The sequence below is a fragment of the Xiphias gladius genome, chromosome 8 (assembly GCF_016859285.1).
Source record: "Xiphias gladius isolate SHS-SW01 ecotype Sanya breed wild chromosome 8, ASM1685928v1, whole genome shotgun sequence".
Lineage (NCBI taxonomy): Eukaryota > Metazoa > Chordata > Actinopteri > Istiophoriformes > Xiphiidae > Xiphias > Xiphias gladius.
In genome coordinates, this window is record NC_053407.1 from 24,837,244 (window position 1) to 24,859,308 (window position 22,065).

General features: G+C 41.0%; 2 protein-coding genes across 3 annotated transcripts; both read left to right on the top strand.

The window, feature by feature from the left end:
* The first annotated feature begins 1,454 nt into the window (after positions 1-1,454).
* On the top strand, positions 1,455-14,285 carry LOC120793467 (dynein intermediate chain 4, axonemal-like). Of its 2 annotated transcripts, XR_005707990.1 has the most exons (19): positions 1,455-1,601; positions 1,711-1,888; positions 3,055-3,218; positions 3,581-3,696; positions 3,978-4,134; positions 4,356-4,495; positions 4,998-5,165; positions 5,401-5,583; positions 5,720-5,874; positions 6,214-6,300; positions 6,660-6,814; positions 6,949-7,109; positions 7,371-7,486; positions 7,720-7,818; positions 8,202-8,428; positions 8,544-8,697; positions 9,178-9,218; positions 10,601-10,740; positions 14,250-14,285. XR_005707990.1 is itself a non-coding variant. In XM_040133573.1 (18 exons), exons 1-18 carry the CDS (start codon positions 1,552-1,554, stop codon positions 10,605-10,607), a joined length of 2,358 nt encoding a protein of 785 aa, XP_039989507.1. In that variant the 5' UTR covers positions 1,455-1,551; the 3' UTR covers positions 10,608-11,638. The 2 variants fall into 2 exon arrangements, 1 of the variants encoding a protein (XP_039989507.1); XM_040133573.1 differs by lacking the exon at positions 14,250-14,285 and having other exon boundaries at positions 10,601-11,638.
* Positions 14,253-19,748, top strand: snx22 (sorting nexin 22). The gene is made up of 7 exons (XM_040133574.1): positions 14,253-14,490; positions 16,308-16,391; positions 16,835-16,939; positions 17,289-17,383; positions 18,047-18,079; positions 18,942-19,009; positions 19,144-19,748. Exons 1-7 carry the CDS (start codon positions 14,404-14,406, stop codon positions 19,260-19,262), a joined length of 591 nt encoding a protein of 196 aa, XP_039989508.1. The 5' UTR covers positions 14,253-14,403; the 3' UTR covers positions 19,263-19,748.
* Positions 19,749-22,065: the final 2,317 nt, after the last annotated feature.

Sequence of the window (22,065 nt, forward strand, 5' to 3'; positions counted from 1 at the left end):
TACTTTACTTGAGTGTTTCCATTTTCTGCATCTTTACACTTCTACTCCACTACATTTCCGAGGGAAATATTGTACTTTCACTGCTGTAGCTACTGGTTACATTTTTGGCCAGTGACTCTTGAGGTCTGGTTGGGGGTCTCTGTTTACATTTCAAACGTATGAGTTTTCAGCAGTTCCACCAAAGACCCATTTTGCCGTTTAAAATGCTCAGATTGTTTCATTTAAATAATTGTTTGAGGCCCAAAGAGGTAAAAAAAAATAATTCAATATTTAACAAAAAAGCAAGGATTAACGAAGAGCTCCACACATGACTTCAGAGTCTTGTAGCAGAACTCTGTTTTTTCCTCTTTCCTACCTCATTTATCATCTCATGACCCCTCAGATTTCTCCGATGACCCTTTTTGAGGGGCCCGACTCCTAAGTGGGAACCACTGGACTAAACTACGTCACTCGCCTCCCTGGCCAAGGCCCTTCTAGTGCAGTTACTCAGTTTGACCGGACAGCCAGCTCTAGGCAGCGTCTACGTGGTTCCAAACTTCTTCCAGTTCACAATTAATGAGGCCACTGTGGCTCCTGGGAACACTCGAAGCCTCAGAAATGGTTTTATACCCTTCCCCCGATCTGTGCCTCGCCACCATTTTTTCGCGGAGGTCTACAGAGAGTTCCTTGGACTTCATGGCTTGGTTTTTGTCCTGACATGCAGCTTATGTCTCAAGGATCATTAAAGCACAACGGAAAGCACCTGACCACAATTCGGAGTGCCACAGCAAAGGGCCTGCATACTTTTGTAAATGGGAGATTTCAGTTTTTGGATTTTAAATACATTTTGCAAAAATATTCTAAAAACATGTTTTCACTTTGTCAATATGGGTTATTGATTGTAGATTGAGGGGGAAAATGGCAGTTTCATCTGTTTAACAATTAAATCCACAACACAATAAAGTGTGCACAAAATGTGAAGGGGTCTGAGGACTTTCTGAAGCCACTGTACATCATCCTGCACAGCAAAGGTCAAACATCCAAGGAAAGTAACAGTGACCAAAACACGTTGTTTTTTTTTAGTGAATGGGGACTTTAAGTCAAGTTTCCCAAATGATACGTTTGTACTTCTACTTAAGTAGGATTTTTAAGTGCAGGACTTTTACCTGCACTAGAGTATTCCTACATTTTTGTGTTGCTAATTTTACCTGTATTATCTGTACACGTTCTCCCACCATTGCCTTGGATTGACCTGGGCTGAAAGAGCCCCAAGGACAAATGTCAGATTCATAGAAAAAAAAACCGTGTGCGTTGCGGGAATGAAACCGACCTGCACGAAGCCCTGACGTCTCCGCAGAACGGAAGGGGGAACTGACAGGTTGCCAGGGTTGTGGCGTCGCCATGGCAACTCTGGCGCTACGGAAGCTTTGAGTGGTTAGAGCGGTTTAAAAAAGAAAAAGAAAAAAAAGCTAAATATACTCACAGTTAGCTAAAAAAAAAAAAAAAAAAAAGAAAGAAAGACACAGGAAGATTTGGATTTTTAGAAGGACATACATCACACACACAAAAAAAATGTCTACCTACGCGGAAAAAATGAGGAAAACCAGTCTGGCGCTTAATTCGTAAGTTTCGCAGTTTCAAGACAAGTGGTTTTGTCAACACACAGCGAAAGGTAGCCAAAGCTAGTTAGCTTACGTAAGGAACTGTTTGGTTATCTTTGCTTTCTCCTAGCTCTTCCCGAGCGATCAATATTTCAGGAGCAGGAATTCCTCGGGTCAGTCAAAGTGCAAGACGCAAATGGAGCTTCGCAGGCTCGCATGGCCGAAAAAGCACCATCTTGGTCGGCGGCAGCAACGGCAAACTCAACGGTCTGGACAGAAGCGATCAAACCCCCAGGAGAGCAGTCCGGGTATTTATGTAACCTAAATAAACTAAATATATTGTTAAACTTATCATTTGATGTCCCAGTAGTAATGTTATAGTTAGAGGTGGTGGTCCCCCTCTTTTTTATTTTATATTTAAGGATATTAACAAACATAGAATCATTCATCAACAGCTAGCTTAGAATTGTTGTTCAAATAAACATCATTAAAGTTTTAATGAACTTAACAAATAAGCAGGTGGTAGTAAGTTAATAAATTCACACAAGTACTGTACTTAAGTACAATTTTGAGGAACTTGTACTTGATTATTTCCATTATTTCCATTTTCCACCTGTACCCATCTACATTTCAGAGGGAAATACTGTAATTTTTACTCCACTGCATTTATATGCAGCTGTTGTTATTCCACAGATTAAAATTTTTTACATGAAAACATATGGTAAGCTTATCAATTGCCTTCTTAAAGAATAAATAAATGGTTCCCAAGATATCTATGAGTTTTTTATCATTTGAGGCATTTTCCTCTAAACTACTCAGATGGTTTAATTTAAATAACTGCTCAAAGCTCAAAGAGATAAAAGTATCCAATATTTAACAAAAAAAAAGTGAAAATTAGAGAAAAGTTCAATATAAATTGGTGTATCAATACTTGATTGATGTATCAAAGGAGCAGTTTTACCTTGTTCTATTGGTACTTTAACTCAAGTATCTGAGTTCTTCTTCCACCACTCAACATAAGACTAATAAATAATAAATACAAAACTTACAGCAATATTAAACAGTACTGGTAAAAATATTAATCAAATAAACACTAAGTTAAAATAAGGAATATAAGGAAAATAACTAAAAGTTACAATAGTTCAGGGGACATACCAAACAATTATTTCTAATAGAGTGATGTCTGCATGTTTTTTTGGTTATTTGTAGTATCAGTGAATCTATGTGAATCTATGAGTTAAATTCTATCAAAAAGCCATTTAATGGGAAGACACGATTTTTGTTCTGTGTAGGTGAAATTTACCCATTAAGAGTATGACATTAACGTCAAAACACAAAGAATTAATGTTAAATTCACATTTAGTTATAATGTTTTTCCCCCACAGTTGTAACATAGTTCAAATTATTCCTATATATCTGTCCAGTCAAAAAATGTATGTTTACCTAATCCTGGCGTTTGTTCCCTTCTTTGCAGGTGTTGGATGAAGATGGAAGTGACGTCACACCTCTACCCCTGTATCACGCGGAGCCCGGAGACGTGCAACCCAAACCAGGCAGATTCATTCTGGATGAAATCTTTTCCAGCTCAGGATCAGACCATTTAAAATCCACTTCAAGTGTCAATGTGTGCTCTTCCAGGTGGCAACATTCATACAGTAAACACTGGGCAGGGATGAGAGGAGGGACTGCAACACATTTGTTGTGACACAACTTTAAATTAGGAAAAACAGTAAAGCAACATTTTACCTTACCACTAGCGCTATTAGATATGAGCAAATCAATTACTCAGTAGTCTCGTATATATGGTGATGGTGGTGGGGGGAATAATAAACATAAAAGTGTGAATCATAGTCGTAGAAATGTATATAAGGTTATGTTTTGCAAATTTTCCTTTATTACATATGATTACCGTGTGTTACAGTAGTTTTTTGTGTAGCTTGTTAGATCAAATATAGCCACACGTTTCTGACCAATGACTCAGTATTGATATTGTTTTGCAGCTCATTTATGGGTAGCAGCCATCCATCCAGCTTGTCTAACAAAGTGTCACTGACCAAGGAGACTGAGGACAGTCTTCCTAAACTGGACATACCAATAAACCCCCCAGCTCCATGCGGTTACTATTCTTTTTCAAAAAATATATTTTGTCTATATGTTTATTATTACAGTTTCCTCCTGGTGATTATCATAATGTACATTATTTAAAATGTGTCCTTAATATGTATAGAATGATAAAATATTTGACAATATATTGTTTTTATATTTGTTATATGCAATAAAAAAAAGGTCCACAGCATCTTATTAGGATAAAATGACATTTTTGTAGCATTTTTGTGGTATTCTATACATGTATATTCAGTGTTTATATATTACTTTTTGTCTTTTGTTCCCTGCCAGACTTGCCAAGGAAAAGAGACAACGTGAGACAACACGTGACAGAAAAGATGTTGGAGGAGGTAGTAGACATCTATCTCTCTGGGACAGATACCATTTCACTGCTGGACATACCCAACACCCTTGTCTCAGATGATGCTGATGATGCAGAAACAATTAAGTGAGGAGATGGCTCTTTTGACTTGTTTTTTTTAAATGTCAGGCAAGATCGGAAATAGGAAGTGGTACTTTATGTCTGTAAGTTGGGAACTGCCTGTCGCATATTCTGCAGTGTGTGTGAAGAGGAATGTCAGCTTATGTTCTGTGCAAACATGCTAGCCAGTGACATGTGGTACTCTTCCCTGTAACAAGCTTTGGGCATTTTCATCTGCTTTCTTACAGAGAGGGAAACATTCACTATGCCGAGCTTTGCAAGAACAGAGTGGGCAATGATAAGTATGTGGTGCGATCGATGCAGACATTCACTGGAGCAGCTAAAGACAAACAGATCCAGTGTGACAAGATTGTCATGGTGGATGAAGGTTAGGCTTAAATTTTCTCTTTGTGTGCTGTTTTTGTTAATGCTGACTTGTTCAAATTCATCCATAGGAGTAGTGGGCAGGTCAGTTTATTTTTTTAGTCTACTCAAAACTTAAGATCACAATCTAGCTCAAATCTTGTGTCTGACAGTAAAACCTCAGTAATTCAGTCTCTCATAATTAAATTTAATATAAAATACATATAACATGACAGAAAGGCACTGGTTTAAAATAATGACTATTACAGTCATTTCTAGCTGATATCACATGGTAATGTTTTAGTGAAAAGAAACACCTGAAACTTAATGTGCTATTCAATTGTTATCGATTCAGATTTGTCAGATTGATGCAGTTGGCTTTCCAAACTCAGACTAATTCATCACAGTCCATCAAGGTTCTGCTACAGTATGTAGATAGAACCACTTTCCTTTGGTGCAGAGTTATTAGTGTTCAGGTTTATTTTTTTTCTTTTCGACAGTTGGCTAAAATTCGTTCATGTCCACAGGAACAACTGCTACTGTCTGGGACATCTATGACTCTTTCTGTAACCAAAATGAAACCGCTGAAAATGAGGAGGTTAACTATCCAGAGAGCACTCTGAGCACCAGCAAGATTCAGGAGAAGAGAGGAGGAAAGAGCAGCAGCAGCAGCAGCAGCAGCACAGTCGGCACAGGTAACAGCACCTGAGAGACATTAACACTGATTCTGTTCATGTCTGGTCCTTGATCCCAGCAAGTGCCTTGGACGGGAGAGGTCTAAGAATTATCAAACAAGAGTTCGTACTCAAGCCATTCACAACATTAGGTGCTATATGTATTCTGAGAGGTTTAACTTTTTTTTTTGCTGTTTATTAAGGCTACTTTTGCAATAACAGGCCCTTATCATTTTCTCATATGTCATTTCCTCAGGCAGTACCATCAGCTCACTGTTAGAAATGGAAATCTGGAACAGTTTAAACGTTGAGCCCGACCCGCAGGAGATCATCCTGTCAGAGTCATTCCAGCAGAGCTTATTAGTAATGCTGAGGAACATAATGGCAAACATCTTTCAACCCAAACTGGCTGCTTATAGACAGCTGCACATACTAGAAGGTAAACTCAGGTTATCACTGCAGATTTAAACTCTGGACCTTTGTCCTTCTACTGCAATTCCAAATTTGGTCAGTTATAAAATGCAATTGTATTTGAATAAATACTGTATAAAGTGTAATAATGTTGATTGTGTAAGACCCCGACAGCACGGCGAAGCCTGGGACTGAGGAACAGAGTGACGGCGATGAGACGAGCTGTCTGACTCCAGCCCTCGAACGTCTCTGGGCTTTCAGTTGCGAGCTCACCAGAGGACGCAACATTACCAGCATGGTCTGGAACAAGAAGAACCCGGTAACAAAAGCCAAAAACCGGAGCCCAAAACACCAAAAACCGCTGCTGTGTTTTGGGAGAACAACAAATCCTGCACAGCAGCATCATTGTCATGTTGTGTCGTTTTTAATTCATACAATTCATACAAATTTTAATAATGTTACCATGCCTGCAGTTTGCATTTCACTATACTTTTGTACTGTACTTTTAGTACTATTTGGACAGTGGGTAAATATTTGTTTTTTCAGGTTCCACTATTATCAATCCTTGTTTAAAAAGTTGAATGAATGCTTCTTGTACAGGTCAAACTTCTCACACTTCACTTAAGCCTCTCTGTTTGTGCTCTGGATGCTCTGTAAGGATCTCCTGGCAGTGGGCTATGGTGACCTGGACCCCAGGTACCAGAAACCAGGACTGATCTGCTGCTGGTCCCTCAAAAACCCACTGGTATATTTATACATTTTTGCCCTTTTTTCCCTACAGTCATCATCTTCCAGTGCCCTATCTCAACTCATTAGCATGACCAAAGTAATGTAGTAACTGAAACGCCTGTATGGAAGTGTCTTTTGGCCAGACGCTGAACTCCAAATTGATCCTAATGATCAGGCTAGTGTCTTGCGTGGCAGTTCACTGACATTGGTATATGTGTGTGTGTCTGTGTGTGTGTGTGTGTGTGTGTGTGTGTGTATGGGTGAATGAGAGGCAAATTGAAAAGTACCTTGGATAAAAGCATTATACAAATGCTGTCAATTTACCAATTTAGTTCTTTGGAAGTGACAACAATTCTAACTGTGTCTCCTGGGCAGTGGCCGGAACGCGTTTTCCACTGTCACAGCTGCGTTACATCCCTGGATTTCTCAGCCAACAACCCCGGCCAGCTGGCTGTGGGGATGTATGACGGTACCGTGGCCCTCTACAACGTGCAGTGTCGAGACAACAGGGCATGTATCGCCAGTAGCAGGTGAGACCTGTGTGCGTGAGCATGTGTGGACGACGGCGCGTGGAGGTAAACTCTCACATCGCACATTGAAAAAAAAAAAGATTACTATTGCCAAACCCCTTTCCTATTAACTTACGTAATAATTTTGTTTTAAGGGAGTGTTCCAAGAAGCACATTCATCCAGTGTGGCAGGTCAACTGGACCAAACAAGAGATGAGATTATCGGGGGAGGAGAGGGAAGAGGCCCTCGTCTCTGTGTCGGCAGATGGCAGGATTACGAAGTGGCTCCTCGGCAGCAATGGGCTTGACTGTATAGGTACTGTAGTCTGCAACAGGCAAAAGGTTTAAACAGTATAATTATCATTTTACGTATGTTGGTTATTATTTTTACTATTCTGGAACTTTAAAGACAAAATACCAGTACATTTAGTTATGTTTTTAACAGTTAATATACACAAGATTTGCTGTGAGAATGCTCTCATGTAAATGATTAACCAGTTAACCCTGTATAGTAGTGCTCAAAGACTATAATCCGGATCATAATACCTGTATCTTTTCTAAAAACATATATTCTTAGACCTGATGGAGCTAAGGACGGTTAACAATACTAAGGTGGAAGCTCCGAAAAACAAGAAGACAGCAAATGTTCTGTCAACAGTGACGCCTGGTCTTTGTGTTGACTTCCATCCAAAAGTAAGTTGACCACAGAAATTGAAGAGGTCCCAGGCTGGTTTTGACTGAGCCTAGTCTTCAAGCTAAGAATCTTATTCCTGTGGGGGAAAAGACATTTTTCACATGGTCGTGAAGCTGTTCCTTCAACCAGGCTGTCAGTATTCACGAGGACAATTTGAGGTTGTTTTTCAGGTTGTGTGTTTCTTCTACTTTGACTCTGACTTCAAAATTGCCTACGTGCCCCGATCCTGCAGGATTCCAGCGTGTATCTGGTCGGCACATGGGAGGGCCTCATCCACAAGTGCTCCTTCTCCAACAGTCAGCATTTTCTGGATACTTACCAAAAACACTTTGTAAGTCTTTCTGGAAAAAAACAAATAAGGTTTTTTTGGATAACACAAAAGACTAGAGCCCTGCTTTACAAAATAGGAGTAGTGGGACATCAAGCCAAGTTTGGGCTTAACACAGGCATTTCAGTCTCATGGAAGAGGCTCTGACTTCCAACCAACCTGCAGGCCAAACCCGCAAAGGGTAGTTTGACTAATCATGATAAATACAAGAATCACCTCCTCACCAAACTGTTTGTGAGGAAAAATGCAGTCATCATTTCTAATATTTGTTTTACAAGAAACATGCAACACTGAGTGTTGTCTTCAGTGATGCTGTTAAAACTAAAAAAAGTAGCGGTCAGTTATTGCAGTATTTTTGCTCCATATCACGTCTTGCTTTCTCTCAGTGCCCGGTGAACCACGTTGAATGGTCTCCGTTCAGTCCTGATGTGTTCCTGAGCTGCTCCTCCGACTGGACCATCCAGCTGTGGAGGCAGGGCCACTCTTCCCCTGCGTTGAGCTTCACATCCACCCACAGGGCCGTGTACACGGTCAGGTGGTCCCCAAACTGCTCCACAGTGTTTGCAGCCGTTAATGGACAACAGGTGGAGATCTGGGACCTGAATAAAAGCATGTGAGTCAGTCTAACAGAGAAAGTGTCCGTTTACTGTCGTTTTCTGGTTTTCTCTGATTTGAAACATGAGCCAGAAATAACCCTGTATCCACTAAACACAGACCTCTCATTTTAGCCTGTACCCAGCCGTCGTGCACCACACTGCACCTGGTGTGGAGATGACGGCCCTGCTGTTTGCCACAGGGTCAGACTGTGTCTTGGTAGGAGACAGTGATGGACAAGCAACTCTCTACCAGCTCAAGAACCTCAGTGTGGGGGAAAGCAAGCAGGTAAAACTGAGGTGGCCTATGTGAGATTCTACATGTAGCCTATTGCAAAACACTTAAAATGAAAAAGCACGAATTAATTTCTTTATTCTATTTATTATTCATGTATTTATTCTTTATATCAAGTAGGTTTGCTGAGCATACAAGCTCCTCCACAGCAAAGCAAACAAGTAGTTACAGGCAGGATATGGGAAAATTATTCAGAAGGGTCTTGAACTTTCAGAGAGTGTAAGTAGTTTGACTTTTAGGCGGCTTTGCAGACTAAAGTGCTGAAAGTAAAAGCTTTGTGAATCAGCTTGGGGACAGGGTTCCCAAGAAGGAAAGATGAAATTTAAGATAGTCCTTTTTCTATGAATCTTTTTAAAAACTTATGACTTATGAATGAGAAGGGGAATACAACGAATCACAAGAGTGAGTGTAAGGTAAAACATTCAGTGCTCTGTAAACAAACTATCAAACTGTCTCTCTTTTTCTTTCTTACAGGCGGACAGTTTGGAAGACATCATTCACTCTGCGGTTTCAAGGTAGCCGTAGAGTACTAAAACTGTAATGGAAAAGCTTAAATCCATTTGCCCTTTTAAAATATTACAGTATACTTGTAATACTGCCAACGCTGGCCTTTTGTTTTAGAGCCATTTCAGGTTCATGTCATTGTGATCAAATCTCTGAAGTTAACTTAATTATGGCAAGTTGTTGAAATCTTTGGAAACTGAAGAAAAATGTAGAAAAGTGTGGAATAAATGTTTTATTCAGTGTTCCATGCAGTTTAGTATGTCTGTATTAACAAAACAATAGAACAGATAAAAACAGATGAACAAATACAAGGAGTAAAAGACAATAAATATACAATAAAAGAGTCTCTTAAATTTAAGTAGGTTATCAAATTAATAAGTAGATTTAAATCCTTGAGGTGAGGAACCTGTCACTCACACGTCTAAAGAAGTATCAAGTCTAAACCACGTATAAAGTGTCTGTATGAAATTAAAAACAACAAGTCTTCAAAAAGTCACAAGAGCTTTTCATTGTGCAGTGTAAAAAGGTACATTCAGACTGAACAGTCTCAACAGCCGAGACATTTTTGGTCCTTTTTTGTTTTGTACATTAAAAATAAGCAGCTTGAGATTCACTTGAGATCTTAAGACTTGCTCAAATTGTGAAAACAAGCAACTGCACCTATTGACCTTATTTTCAAGTCCTGGTGAGACCCCTACTGGCAAAAAGTCACATTTATGTATGTTCAAACAAAAAGAGAGTTTTAATCTGAAAAGCGTTGCTTGGTGCTTCATCAGTGAGGGTTTTTGCATCATTTATTTTTCCATTTGAAGACACTGCTGGACTGGTTTGGCTGTTTTCCCCAAGAGCTGACAAACTTAATATGCTACAAGTTATTAAGGGTGTTTGGTTTTTTTATTTTTTTTTTTGAGAGCAATGGAGATGTGATCGTAATCATTCACAATTCAAAAATATCCAAACATAAATGAATTCATTCAACAAGAACCTAAAACAAAGACTCAAATTCATTCAAGAACCCATTTTCAAAACTTTGCTTACATGGCTTCAAGAAAGCATTGTCCAACAACATGGAGATAAATATAAGAAATATGATCAAGATTAAATAGATTGGAACAAACTGCCTTGAGTTAAATTAGATTTTATTACAAAGACGACACATAAGTTTGTACCAAGCTTAAAACATATTATGTAAATGTAAATCTGTAAAAGGTTTCGTTTTAAGCATTGATTTTATGCCAGAGTTGTTTGAGTAGACAGTTCATGCACCGTTTTTCCGTTTTGTATAATATTGCTGTTATTATTTTGGTCTGGACGACAGGTTGTGCATGTGGAGGAACTACTGTTTTCCAGCATCAGCTGAGGATTCATGGCTTTTTTTTTTTTTTTTTTTTAGATCGTAGCAGGAAACAACTCGGTCGAACTGTGTGCAGAACTCAAGAATGCATCAGCTAACACAGTTATTCTGGATGACAGTGCTTTCTTTCATTCGCACACTGGCTCGGACAAATTACATCACGCTCCCCAGACCGGCTGGTATGTCTATAAATGACAAACTCCGGCGCGTGAAGTTGTGGAGACTTGCCTTCACATTCCAGTGGAAAAGAGCGTCAGGAGTGGGAGCTCACACATGTGTAACAGCGAAACTCGTCCAACAACCACCTCCAGATTTTAGATTTTCAAAATTGTCTTGTTCTCACACCAAATTCTGCTTCGGCTTTTGTGATAAATAAATGACGACTTCAGTTCCAGTCTTCATCAGCAAGACTTTTTAACCCAAGTCATTTACCCGTTACCTTAGTGTGAGTTTAAGGATTGAAGGGGACACTTTCATGTTACCAAACTTTTAGTAATGACATATCCTAAAATGACTCTGAGTGGAAATGCCAACATTCAACATCATCGGAATGTGAGGAATAAGAACCTTAAAATGAAAAAATGCTTCCCAACCTGGGTCCCAACCTATTTCTGCCACATATATTAGGTTTATTTTTCCAGCATTTACTTTATAATGTCTGCTTCAGCTCTTCTTGTCAGTCCCTGTATGAATGAATGTCTTCAGCGTTCTCAAAAAATATCTAGAGAAAATAAGGAAGAAAACACTTTTTGGCTGATATGGTCTCAGTCAGTGATGAGAGGGGACCGTAACTAAAAAACAAAAGGTTGGGGATCACTGTCCTAAGTCTATGATGTTGCTGTACAGATCACATCCTCTGCTGGACAACATTTTATTATCAGATGGTGACTGGAAACTTTTTAATAAGTCAACCGACATGCAGTTCTCCCAGAATGTAAAAGCTGAGTTTTCCAGAAGCGCAACTCAAGAGATCGGCGAGTTGAATTAAAACAAGGTTTACTTTGTCCATAATTCAAAGCAGTTCTCGGCATCAGGAGAAAGTCCAAACAGCCGAAGGGGCGAAGGCAAAGGGGCAAAGCATGGAAGCGAAAACAGATGAGGAAGGCTGAAGGCTGGACGCTACGGCGGAACGCACAGCAGACAACCTGGCCCGTGTGTAGTCTGGGGAGCTGATTAGGGAAACGGAAACAGGGAGGATTACTGCTGCACAGGGAAGGGGACCGGCGGGCAGGAGAGTTCATGACTAGAAAACAAAAAACAGGATGATAACACACAGAAGTGAAAAAAAGCGGCGTCGGTCTTTTCCCGTCTCGCTCTCGGCAAAGAAAGAAAAATGAGTGTGTGCCCCCAAAAATGTCAAACTATTCCTTTAACTGACACCAGTAACCATCACTCCAAAATGGGTAAATTTACACTCACAGCTCGGACCACCGAAGGGACATAAATAAAACGATAACGATAGTGAAGCAAACGTCCATGCCCAGCCATTCAGCCACGGAATTCCCTGACCTGCAGGTGACTGATGCCATGATGAAAACCTCACATCATAGATTAGAAGAATAACACTGACTTTTATGACGGGGGGGGGGGGTCTTGCCACCTTTTAAAAGCCCTTAGGGAGAAATTCAAGAGACCTCAGTTGTCAGACAAGCCTCGCGCCGCAGCCAAGACTAACTTCCTCCTGGTTAATGTGTGCGGCCTGTGTCTGCTGACAGCGCCGTTTCAGACACAATGCGCGTTCGCTGGCAGGGCAGGGGATTCAGGAAGATGTAAATCCTGCGGTGACTGGTCACAGACAGGGCATGTGACTCCGGTTTTAAGATCCGACACACGGAAAATTATATGTGCCTGGGATTCAAATGGCGAAAGAGGAAACATTGTTTTTCTGCGAAGCACTCTGTGAAAATACACAGTCTAAGCTTTTTTCTTTTGCTTTCTCCTCACAGAGCCAAAGTTTGGGGTTTTCGGTTGTTTTTTTTAATGCAGCGGGTCCGAGGGGATGTGAGCACGGGTTTGTGTTGAGCGGCCTGGGTTTATATCCGTTTTTTTATGTCCAGTGAAGCGTCTTCATTTTACTTTGTGTTTCGAGCACAGCGGGAAGTGAACCTGGATTTGAAAGTGACATGTGATGGTGTCGCTGTCTGAAGGCTGTTAAGGTTTATCCGCTCAGAAAATGCAGCTGATATTTCGTTGACTGTTCACTGCTTTACCCACTTTACGTTACGTATTGCCGTACCGGTGGACTGGTTAGACGGACACCCAACAGCCTTTGTGTTACAGGAGGAATCCTTACAGTAGGACACTCACATGTTTGTGCGTCACGTGAGTTTGTATTTCAGACTGTGGGCCCGTCCCGTCCCGTCCTGTCCTGTCCTGTCCCGCGGGAGCCGTCTAGAGATATAAGGGTTGTTCCCTGACCTGACCTGAGATCAGGCCTTTCCTCTTAAAAACGCTCCCGCTGTGTCCGAGGTCAGAGGTTGAAGCATCTTCGCCATCTTCTCTTTTTCATTCAACGGGATTTCTCTAAGCACACATGTACCGGCTCTGTTAAAAAATGTAATTTTTAGATGAAGGTCCTTTGTTATCCACATATTGTGAGACTGAGACTGACAGCTGTACCAGTTACTTTGCAGGTGAAAAACACGAGGTTAAGCTCATAAAACATGATCCACTGTTTAGACTAAGTGGTCTGACATGGTTGGCTCACCCACAATATTGTACAATACCTCAGTACAGGTTTTACTACTAATCTAAGAACTCAGAATGCAGATCTTACAATTGTACTGGAGTATTTACCTATTTTTTATTTCCTGTCTTTATCTATTTATTCTTACCTTTATCTATTGTTTTCCTAATGTTCTTCAATTAAACACGTAAACACGCTGGGCACGTCAATGGCTGATTTCAGTATTTTTAAACTCAGTATACTCTCAGTTGGCAGTTTATTAGGTACGCCCAGCTAAGGCTGATGCAGGCTGATACAGCAGCCCCCCCCCCAACAAATCCTACCTTCGTGAGGCTTAGGATGTCCAGCTTTTGCGGAATCGGTTTCGACAAAACAGTTGCCGACTGAACTGTAACTGAACTGTAATCCGACAAAAACACAGTTCAACGGCACCGCGAGAACTGCAGCCTCCGCAGTGATCACAAAGTTGAATCGGCAGCTCTCGAACTGGCGGTTAGGTGTCTTTAAAGCTGCTATAGTCAATACTTTTATCTTCACGACGCATCAGATGGCTCTGCCTACATCGGGAGGGTGTCGTCCGTGATGAAAGGCCCACGGAGACATGTCACCCGGCTCAGTTCCATTTTAGCCTCTTTCAGCTCGTTGTTTTGGTTTTCCGCAGAGGGCAACTGGGTTTCGGCGGAGACCAAAGCAGAGCTAAAAGGGAGACCCGTCACCCACATCACCCACTAATTTTCTTCAGCGCATCTGGACCCAAAGCACTAACCAAGTGCTGTTAAACCCCCCAGACACTGTGTGCCCACATACTCTCCGCCCACTGATCCTCACGTTTCACAGCTGCGGACAAGAAATTCCAGCTGTGTGGTGTTGGTGTTGTTGTTGTTGTTGTTGTTGTTGTGTCGTTCGTGTGCACCAAACTCGCAACGTTTCCGGCAGCAGCGGGTTTTGACTGTACCTTTAATGTCCCCGCTCGCTGCCTGGCGGTGGGGTTTGTCCAATTAGCGCGTAGGTGGAGCAGAGGAGGAAACCGACCGGGCGAAAAACCGACACTCCTGCAAGCTCCCCGGGTGCGCGGAGGGAAACCCGTGCGAGGCTGCCTTTCGTTCCCCGAATCGGCCGCAGAAGAGTCGGCCACGGACGGCCGGCACACACTCCCATGGTGGTGAAGGAAGACCTCCCGATGATTGAAGTCTCGATACCCTCGATGGAGAGGGAAGTGGATGAGTCGGCAAAGTCCAAAAAGGTGAGGACGCCGTTTGGCTCCATCGGGTTATATTTTTAAACTCGTACCGGCGGTGTTAGAAAAACTAAACAAGAAAAAACAAAAAACACTTAAAGCTGTGGTTTCCTCACAACCGTGTCCTTCGGCTCTGACACTTTGTAGTCCGGCCCTAAAGGTGAGACCGTGACGCCAGGTGAGCCGGGTTACCTGCAGGAGGAGTGGAAGTGAGGTCGGCTGGACCGGAGGCTCAGGAAAACGCTCGAAATCCCGCGAAAAACCGTCAGTGTAACACCGGACTCTTGCGTTTTTGAATGTTTGCCGGAGCTAAAGTAACAGCGGGGGAACAGGTATTTAGTAAAACCAGCAACACCGACGACAGGTTTACGAGTAAAAGTCCTGCATTCACAGTTTAACTTACGTAAAAATACAGAAGCAAAGTGAACTGGAGTTCAGTGCGCTGTTTTATGACTGGATCATTTTTTTTAATTTTTTTTTTAATTGATGCGTTTTAACACGTAGAGCTGCGACGATCAGTCGATCAATCGATTACTTGACGGACAGAAAATTGATCGGCAACTGTTTTGACCGTTGTAGTCATTTTTCTGGGCCAAAATATCAAACTTGAGGATCTGATGCTTTTCTTACTCATTCATGATAGTCAGCTGTATATATATATCTATATATATATAGATATATATATATTAGTTTTATATCTATATGTATATAAAAAGGTCCCCTGGGAGTGTTACATAATTGCATATCATATTTTTAGATTATTATTCCTGATATATTAATGTGTTAGCATTAATAGCATTCTTACCATTGTAGCTGGTTGAGCTGAAGCTAATTTGAACAGTTTTATGTACTGTTATGTGGTTTAAACCTAACACATTAAGATTTTACATGATTGTAAAACAGACGAGCTTGGAAGATATCGTAACCATAGCTGTCAAATAAATGTAGCAGCGGTTATAAAGTATATCTAATGTACACACGAGTACCTCAAATTTGCACCTGGGCGCAGCAGCTGAGTACACGTACTTAGTTACTATGCACCATTGCTGGTTAGTGCAGAAAGCTGTAAGACATAAGTGACATTATACTGCTGTACACCCCCCCCGAGTACTCACACACCCTGACCCACAGCACCATACACTACATTGAGAACCACAGACTTGGGTGTATCCTGTGTGAAGGCCTATTAAGCCAAGGAAAAGGGCAAAATGAATATAAGCTGTGTCTCAGTTTAATAACTCGGCTTATTTGTTACCGAAGTTTTCCGCAATGCTAGTCTGTTGCCGTGACTATGAACTCTGGTTAAATGCACGGGGGGGCGGCGTTGAACCAATCATTATGGGATTCCAGGCTCCCAGAAAGCAGCCACCCAGTTGCCTACCGGGCTACAGTGGGCTGGACTTACCTCAGTTGGGCTTCTTCAACTTGTTTGTCGAAGCCACAAGAACCCTCAAGATTTTAGACTGTTGTCCCCTTTTGTTTACATTCCTGACACAAGGCTGTAACACGTGAACTGAATGAGGACATCCTGCATTGAAGGTGTTAAGGTCTCACAGTGCTGAGGAACGTAAATAAAAGTGATTGTGTCATTCCTGGGTTCAGCTGTATAAAGCAAACCAGGCTGGTGTGTTTACGCTGATGTCTTCAGGATGAAGTCTGAAGCTCTGCAGCTCCTCCTGGAGGAGAAATCCTGTCACTGTACGATGACGCGAGCCTCTGAGAACAACCCGGGCACCAAAATATGATTCAATCCTTCATTTTAAATCGACTTCATTACACTGTCGTTGCTTTTCTGTGCGTCTCCCTCTGTCTTTTGCTTGCAGCTCTTCAGAGTCGAAGTCTTGTTCAATGGGAGGAAGCATTATGTGCTCAGGAGAAGCAGCGAGTTCCAGACTCTGCACAGGAAAGTATGTACATGGAACAGCCAGAATTAACACAGTGTGACCGAATTACTCTGTAAATGCATGGAGATCTGAATATCGTGCGGTTAGATGTACAATTTCTCTGTAAAAAAAAAAAAAAAGTCATATTCTTCAAACTGATTATATTCCGTAAATATGGTGTTTTAGGAAAGAGAAGCAGAAGTTTTTGGGAGGGAAGGTACAAAAATTCACAGCCGATTTCTTTATAATGAAATGAGAAAATTCAAGGTTTGTTTTATTGAAAAAAATTGCAGGCGTGTGTTACAATATGGGAAATTGGAAAACAGGGTGAACAAGTCATTTCATTGTGACTTTAATTTTGTTCCGGCACATTTTGCAGAATTTAATTTCGACCAACACCCCCGGGTTATGCTCGGTTCATTACATTTTGATTTGAAGGTCCTTGTCGTATCTTTTGGTCCGTGCAGCTCAGGAAGATCATTCAGACTCCTGATTTCCCGAGCAAAAGGAACCCCCATCTGAGGACCAAACCCCCGGAGCAGAGGAGGCAGGAGCTGGAGGATTACATCCAGGTAAGACACCCAGTGTGTTCGTCCATTAAGGGCTCTTCTTCAGGCACAAGTGGCCCCTGTCCTGCTGCGGTGCGCCCCTGTGCGGGACAGATTTTTGTCACAGGGTATTTCCGTTTCAAGGGGGGGAGATTGTGTAGCCATCAGTGATTTTTGAGCTCATTTAAGGTGAGCAAGCAACTTTTATTTATATAGTACTTTTTAAAAAAAAAAAACTGGATAGAAGTGACTGAGAAGACAATATATAAAAGAAGGAGAAAGAACACAAGCATTGACTTTTAACACTTGACAAGCCACAGTCCTGAAACTTTTTTAACCAAAAATACATCTTGTCTCATTCTGTGTCGGCCAGGAGGTCATCTATCAAAACGAAGACGTGCCGCAGGTGCTGCTGGACTTCCTCCACGTCAAACACTTTCACACGGGGAACAAGATCAGCAGCGTGGAGTGAGTCCTTCAGTCCAGACTCCCGCGTCCGCCCCCAGAAATGCTGGACACGTTGCTGTTTTTAGATCATCTATTTATGGATTGGGGGCAATGCAGAGGCATAACAGAACTTCAGAAACATTCCTCGCAGTCATGCAGAGCAGCAGCACCGGCTCTAGCCCACAATAAAGCTAAAGATCAGGGAGGAAGAAATGCATGAATATTTAATGGAACACGTGTCCTGGTGTGTTCAATGGACTTAAAGTAGCTGAAATATGGTTTTTTCTTTTCCCCATGTAGCTATTTTAAATCTGGCTCACATCCTTGGCTACATGTATCTTTGTCTGCCTCTTTGCACTTTATTCAATATATAGGACACAGAAAGTAATCGTAGAGTATAAAAGTCCTGCTGTGAGACTTTTTTCCAGTGTTGTAGTTTTAAATGGTCAGTTCAGTCTGTCTTTGTTTTTGTCTCCAATGTACCTGAATGAATATATATATGAACTTTATCTTGGCAAATTGCAATATCCCTTTTATAAAAAAAAAAAATTTAAAAAATCTAACTTTATAAACAAACGGAAGTAACTTTCTGTATCATAGAGTAGCCTAGTGTACATTAAAGTTTCTTTTATTTTGACGGCGTCCTTGCAGAAAATCTCTAATAGTTATATGCTCTAATTTCAGGTCACTTGATGAACTTGACAGTCAGGATTACAGGTAAGATATTTCAATAGTATTTCCCATTCAGAAACATCAGAGAATACGAACCGATTAATGCCAGTTGAGTTGTTTGATCTAATAGTGAAAGGTAAAGAATTCCGAAGTTTAGGGGCAAAGACGGCGAATGCACAGTCTGCCCTCATTTTCACTGGGACCATCGAAAGGGCACTGGTGAGGCGACCCGGGAGGACTGTAGGTTGCTACGAGGACACAACAGTTCAGAGACGCGTTCAGGGGCTTCCCCCCGTAGAGCCTGAGCGGGAACAGCTGAGATTTTGTATTTATAAATTCCACCGGCCGTCAGTGAAGAGAGCCCAGCAGTGGGTCGATGTGCTCCCTGCGCTTTGACCCTGTAAGAAGACAAGAAGACAGGCTGCAGCATTTTCAGCCATATGCAGACTTTAAAAAGTGATTGCCCGAGCTTCTTAACATGTGCAGAGTAACTCCTGCTGTGTCCTACCTTTTGAGGAAAACTTGTATTTCTTTGCAGTCCTGCGAGGTTTCAAAATCCGAGGGGTGTGAAGTGAATGGGTAATAATAAAGTAACTGAATGATTGTCTGATAGAATCCCTGTAAAATGTGTTGTTGTTATGTTTGCTCACAAACCAGCAGTGAAATGATCACATTCTCTCCCTGACGTGGCACATTCAGGCTTCTACGGTGGAGGGATTTCCCATGATTTAGAAGTTACTGCTCCCCAGGAAGATATCACTCTTCTCTGGGTTTCCGGAGATTTCTTGCCATTCTGCATTCATTCGGTTTTCTGTCCCCCTGTCTTGTTCCGTCTTGTTCCTGTTTATATCGTCGAAACATCTGCGACTGAGACTCATCGACAACGCTCTGCTTTTTGTTTCCGCAGTTATTCGTCACCAAATCAGCGAGTGTTGGGGTTTTTTCAGGATCCTTATCTCTCTGACTGCACATCAGGTAGGAAGAACAGACTGCTCGTGTTCGGGACATTTCATTCGGAAACATTTTAACACTGAGAAGCAGCGACTTAGTGTTTGCATTTTGTTTTCCATTGCCCACACAGTGCGTAAACCCTGAGCTCTGCCTTGCAGGTCTTCCAGACGTTGTCGTGGACGGGGTTCTCCAGGGTTTTTACCCCCGGGACGTCCGGGTCAGCTTCGTGGCCCCCGCTCACACCGAGCCCGACCCCGCCACCTCTATAGAGGCCTGAGATTACAGTCACATCGCAGTAAAATGTGTGTGCCAAAGTGGAATGTACTGTACAGTCAAACACACAATACCAGCAAGAAAGATAAATGGAAGAAGAAAGAAAAAAAAAAGCCATCAGCGTGCAACTAGTACGACAAAGAAAGTTTTTGTATGGTTGGCCCCAGTGGGACTGAAACCCGTCACCCGGCCTTTGTTGTCGGGATGCTCCACCCATTGTGCTGACGGCACGAAGACGACACACGCAAACGGATTTTAATCGAGTTGTAGCCGATAAGCCAACGTGAAACCCAGTGAAATGCATACCTGTAGTCTTTTCTTCATCCTAGCTATAGTGTAAATTGATAGACGCAAATTCGATTTTAGAATAAAGACGTTGTGACGGTTTAGAAAATTACATGCAATTTAAAGGGCAGATACAGTTTTCAAAATATTCATGTTTAAAGTTTTTGTTTGTTTAAGCATCAGATTGACAAACAGGATTTGGAGAGTGTCAGGCCAAACGCAACCAGCCTTAAATATGTAGCCATATGTTTTTTGAAATCAGCATATATTGCATGTACTTTTTTTTTTTTTTTAAATCATTTTATTTATGTTGAAATTGCAATAAAGAACCAAACACAACTCGGCCTGTGTGAACTCTCTATTTAAACCTGAGCCTGTTAAACCAGAAAAATTAACGTTCTTCCGTGTGAGAAACTAAAAGTGAAAGGAGACAATTCTGCTTTTTCTTTCCCCCCCCGTCATAACACACGTTTCGTTTTGCTGCAGGTCAGTAATCAGGCCGCCACATTGTGAACAGATTCCTATTTATAAACACACTCAGTTCCCCGAGTGGATGACGAGATACGATTACGAAGTTAAGATGTTTCATGTTTTGGCTATTTTTGACATTATTATAGAGAACTAATGGAGTCACCGGACTACAGTGTGATCTAATTTAGACTGGCTGATCAGCTTTTTCAAATAGTTCTCTGTATTGTTTTTTTTTTTTTTTTTTTTTAAACTTTCAGTAAACACACCTGTAAAATGTAATGCAATCCAATATAACTGTTCGGCCATAAAAATTAATGCTCAATTTTGATTTTACCGATTTAAGTATATATTTATTATTGAGATTGTAGTTTTCAGTGGTTTTGAACTGGACCACGTTATAGTGTCTCTGACACTGTCAATCAAAACGTATTTCATTTTTTCAATTATCTCCATAAAGGTAGAACTTGTGGCGGAGCTGTTGTATTGTGTACAGATGTAAAAATACGTGACGTGTTGATAAAGTGACCTTAAAGCCCTTGAAGACTTGTCTGGATTCAGTGTTTCTTTATAACCTTAAACATTTGCGATGCAACAATTAAAGTTTTAAGTTTGGATAAAAGACATCTTTATTAATCAAGAGTAACATTAAGAACTCAGTTATTCTGCTTGGTTCATCAGGACGGGGTGGATCTGGATGAATTAACTGGAAACATGAGCAAACACAACACAACTGTCATCACGACATGATTCAAAATAAATTTTTTTTGTTGTCTCGAAAAAGCACAGACAGAAGTCTCTCGCTTACAACAACCAAAATTGTTGAAGCTCTGCAAGAAAATAGTTTGTTCACGCCGGATCACTCATAGGAAGAAGCTGATTGAGAAATGAAGTTTTTAGGGCCTTTTAAATGTGCACGTAGTGAGACCGAGTCAAACGTCCTGCATCTTATCCTTGAAAGGGGAACCAACTCAGGAATTCTATCCAAAAAACCTCGTTGCGAGATATTTTATATTGCTCAATGCTTAAAAACGTACTCGAGTTTTTTTCCACCATTTGAAAACACCCAACAGCGACAATTTAGTGATAAGGACAAAACTCTTTTTTTTTTTAAGTTGTAACTTTAAGTGATGAGTCTCAGTACGTGACATTTGAGAGTTACACACAGTGTGCAGGTGTAGAAGGTGTCAGCCTTCTCCACAGCTGCCACGCCTCGCCTAAAAATAGTTTACAAGTAACAACAAGTATTTCAGGTAAAATGGGCCTGTTTTTATGTTTTGTTTTTTTTTGCCTTAAGGGACAAAAGGCAGGAAGACAGGGTTAGAGTCTTTAATTATGTTATTTGGTTATGGTTTACCAGCGTCTCATTGCCCCCCTCTTTGGTTAATTTCAAGTCCCGCTGAGATTTACATAAGAATGTTAATACCACTCTCATCAATCTTCTCATCTATCTCTAAAGCAAATTAATCTTGTTTTTTTTATTTTGTCGTAGGTCTTTCTATCCCTTATTGTTTTCATTCAGCGTAACTCAATTTATCTTTCCCTGACTTCTTAGGAGAGCTATTTCTATAAACTTTTAGCTTCCTACCTCACCTGCACAAGCTCTTCTTTACTTTGGATTCATGTACTGTATATCTGAATACATGTTGTAGGACTACAAATAACGATTTTTTTCAATATCGGTTAATCTGACGACTATTTTCTTGAATAACAGTAAAAAAAAAAAAATAATAATAATTTTTAAAAAACACCCATTGAAATATCCAAAACCCAAGGTGACATAAACAAATGTCTTGTTTTGTGCGACCCACAATCCAAAACCTAAACATCTTCCATTTATAGCAGCAAATCCTCATGTTGAATCAGGATCAAAATCAGACTCAGAATCAGAAAAACTTCCCTGCAGGGAAATGTGACTATTGCTCAACACAGTTAGGAAAGAGGAAGTAAAAAGTAGAAAAGTAGAAACTACTATGAGATAGTGATAATAATAAATACACAGTAAGTGAATAGGAAAAACATGTACAGATGCAAATGTGTGTCCAGTGTCATGT

Bases quoted from the DNA above. Each gene is read 5' to 3' on its own strand.
- LOC120793467 (XM_040133573.1), top strand. From the start codon at position 1,552: ATGTCTACCTACGCGGAAAAAATGAGGAAAACCAGTCTGGCGCTTAAT. The intron at 1,889-3,054 runs GTATTTATGTAA...CCTTCTTTGCAG, and splicing joins CCCCCAGGAGAGCAGTCCGG to GTGTTGGATGAAGATGGAAG. The intron at 4,135-4,355 runs GTGAGGAGATGG...GCTTTCTTACAG, and splicing joins GATGATGCAGAAACAATTAA to AGAGGGAAACATTCACTATG.
- snx22 (XM_040133574.1), top strand. From the start codon at position 14,404: ATGGTGGTGAAGGAAGACCTCCCGATGATTGAAGTCTCGATACCCTCG. The intron at 16,392-16,834 runs GTATGTACATGG...TGGTCCGTGCAG, and splicing joins TCCAGACTCTGCACAGGAAA to CTCAGGAAGATCATTCAGAC. The intron at 16,940-17,288 runs GTAAGACACCCA...TGTGTCGGCCAG, and splicing joins AGCTGGAGGATTACATCCAG to GAGGTCATCTATCAAAACGA.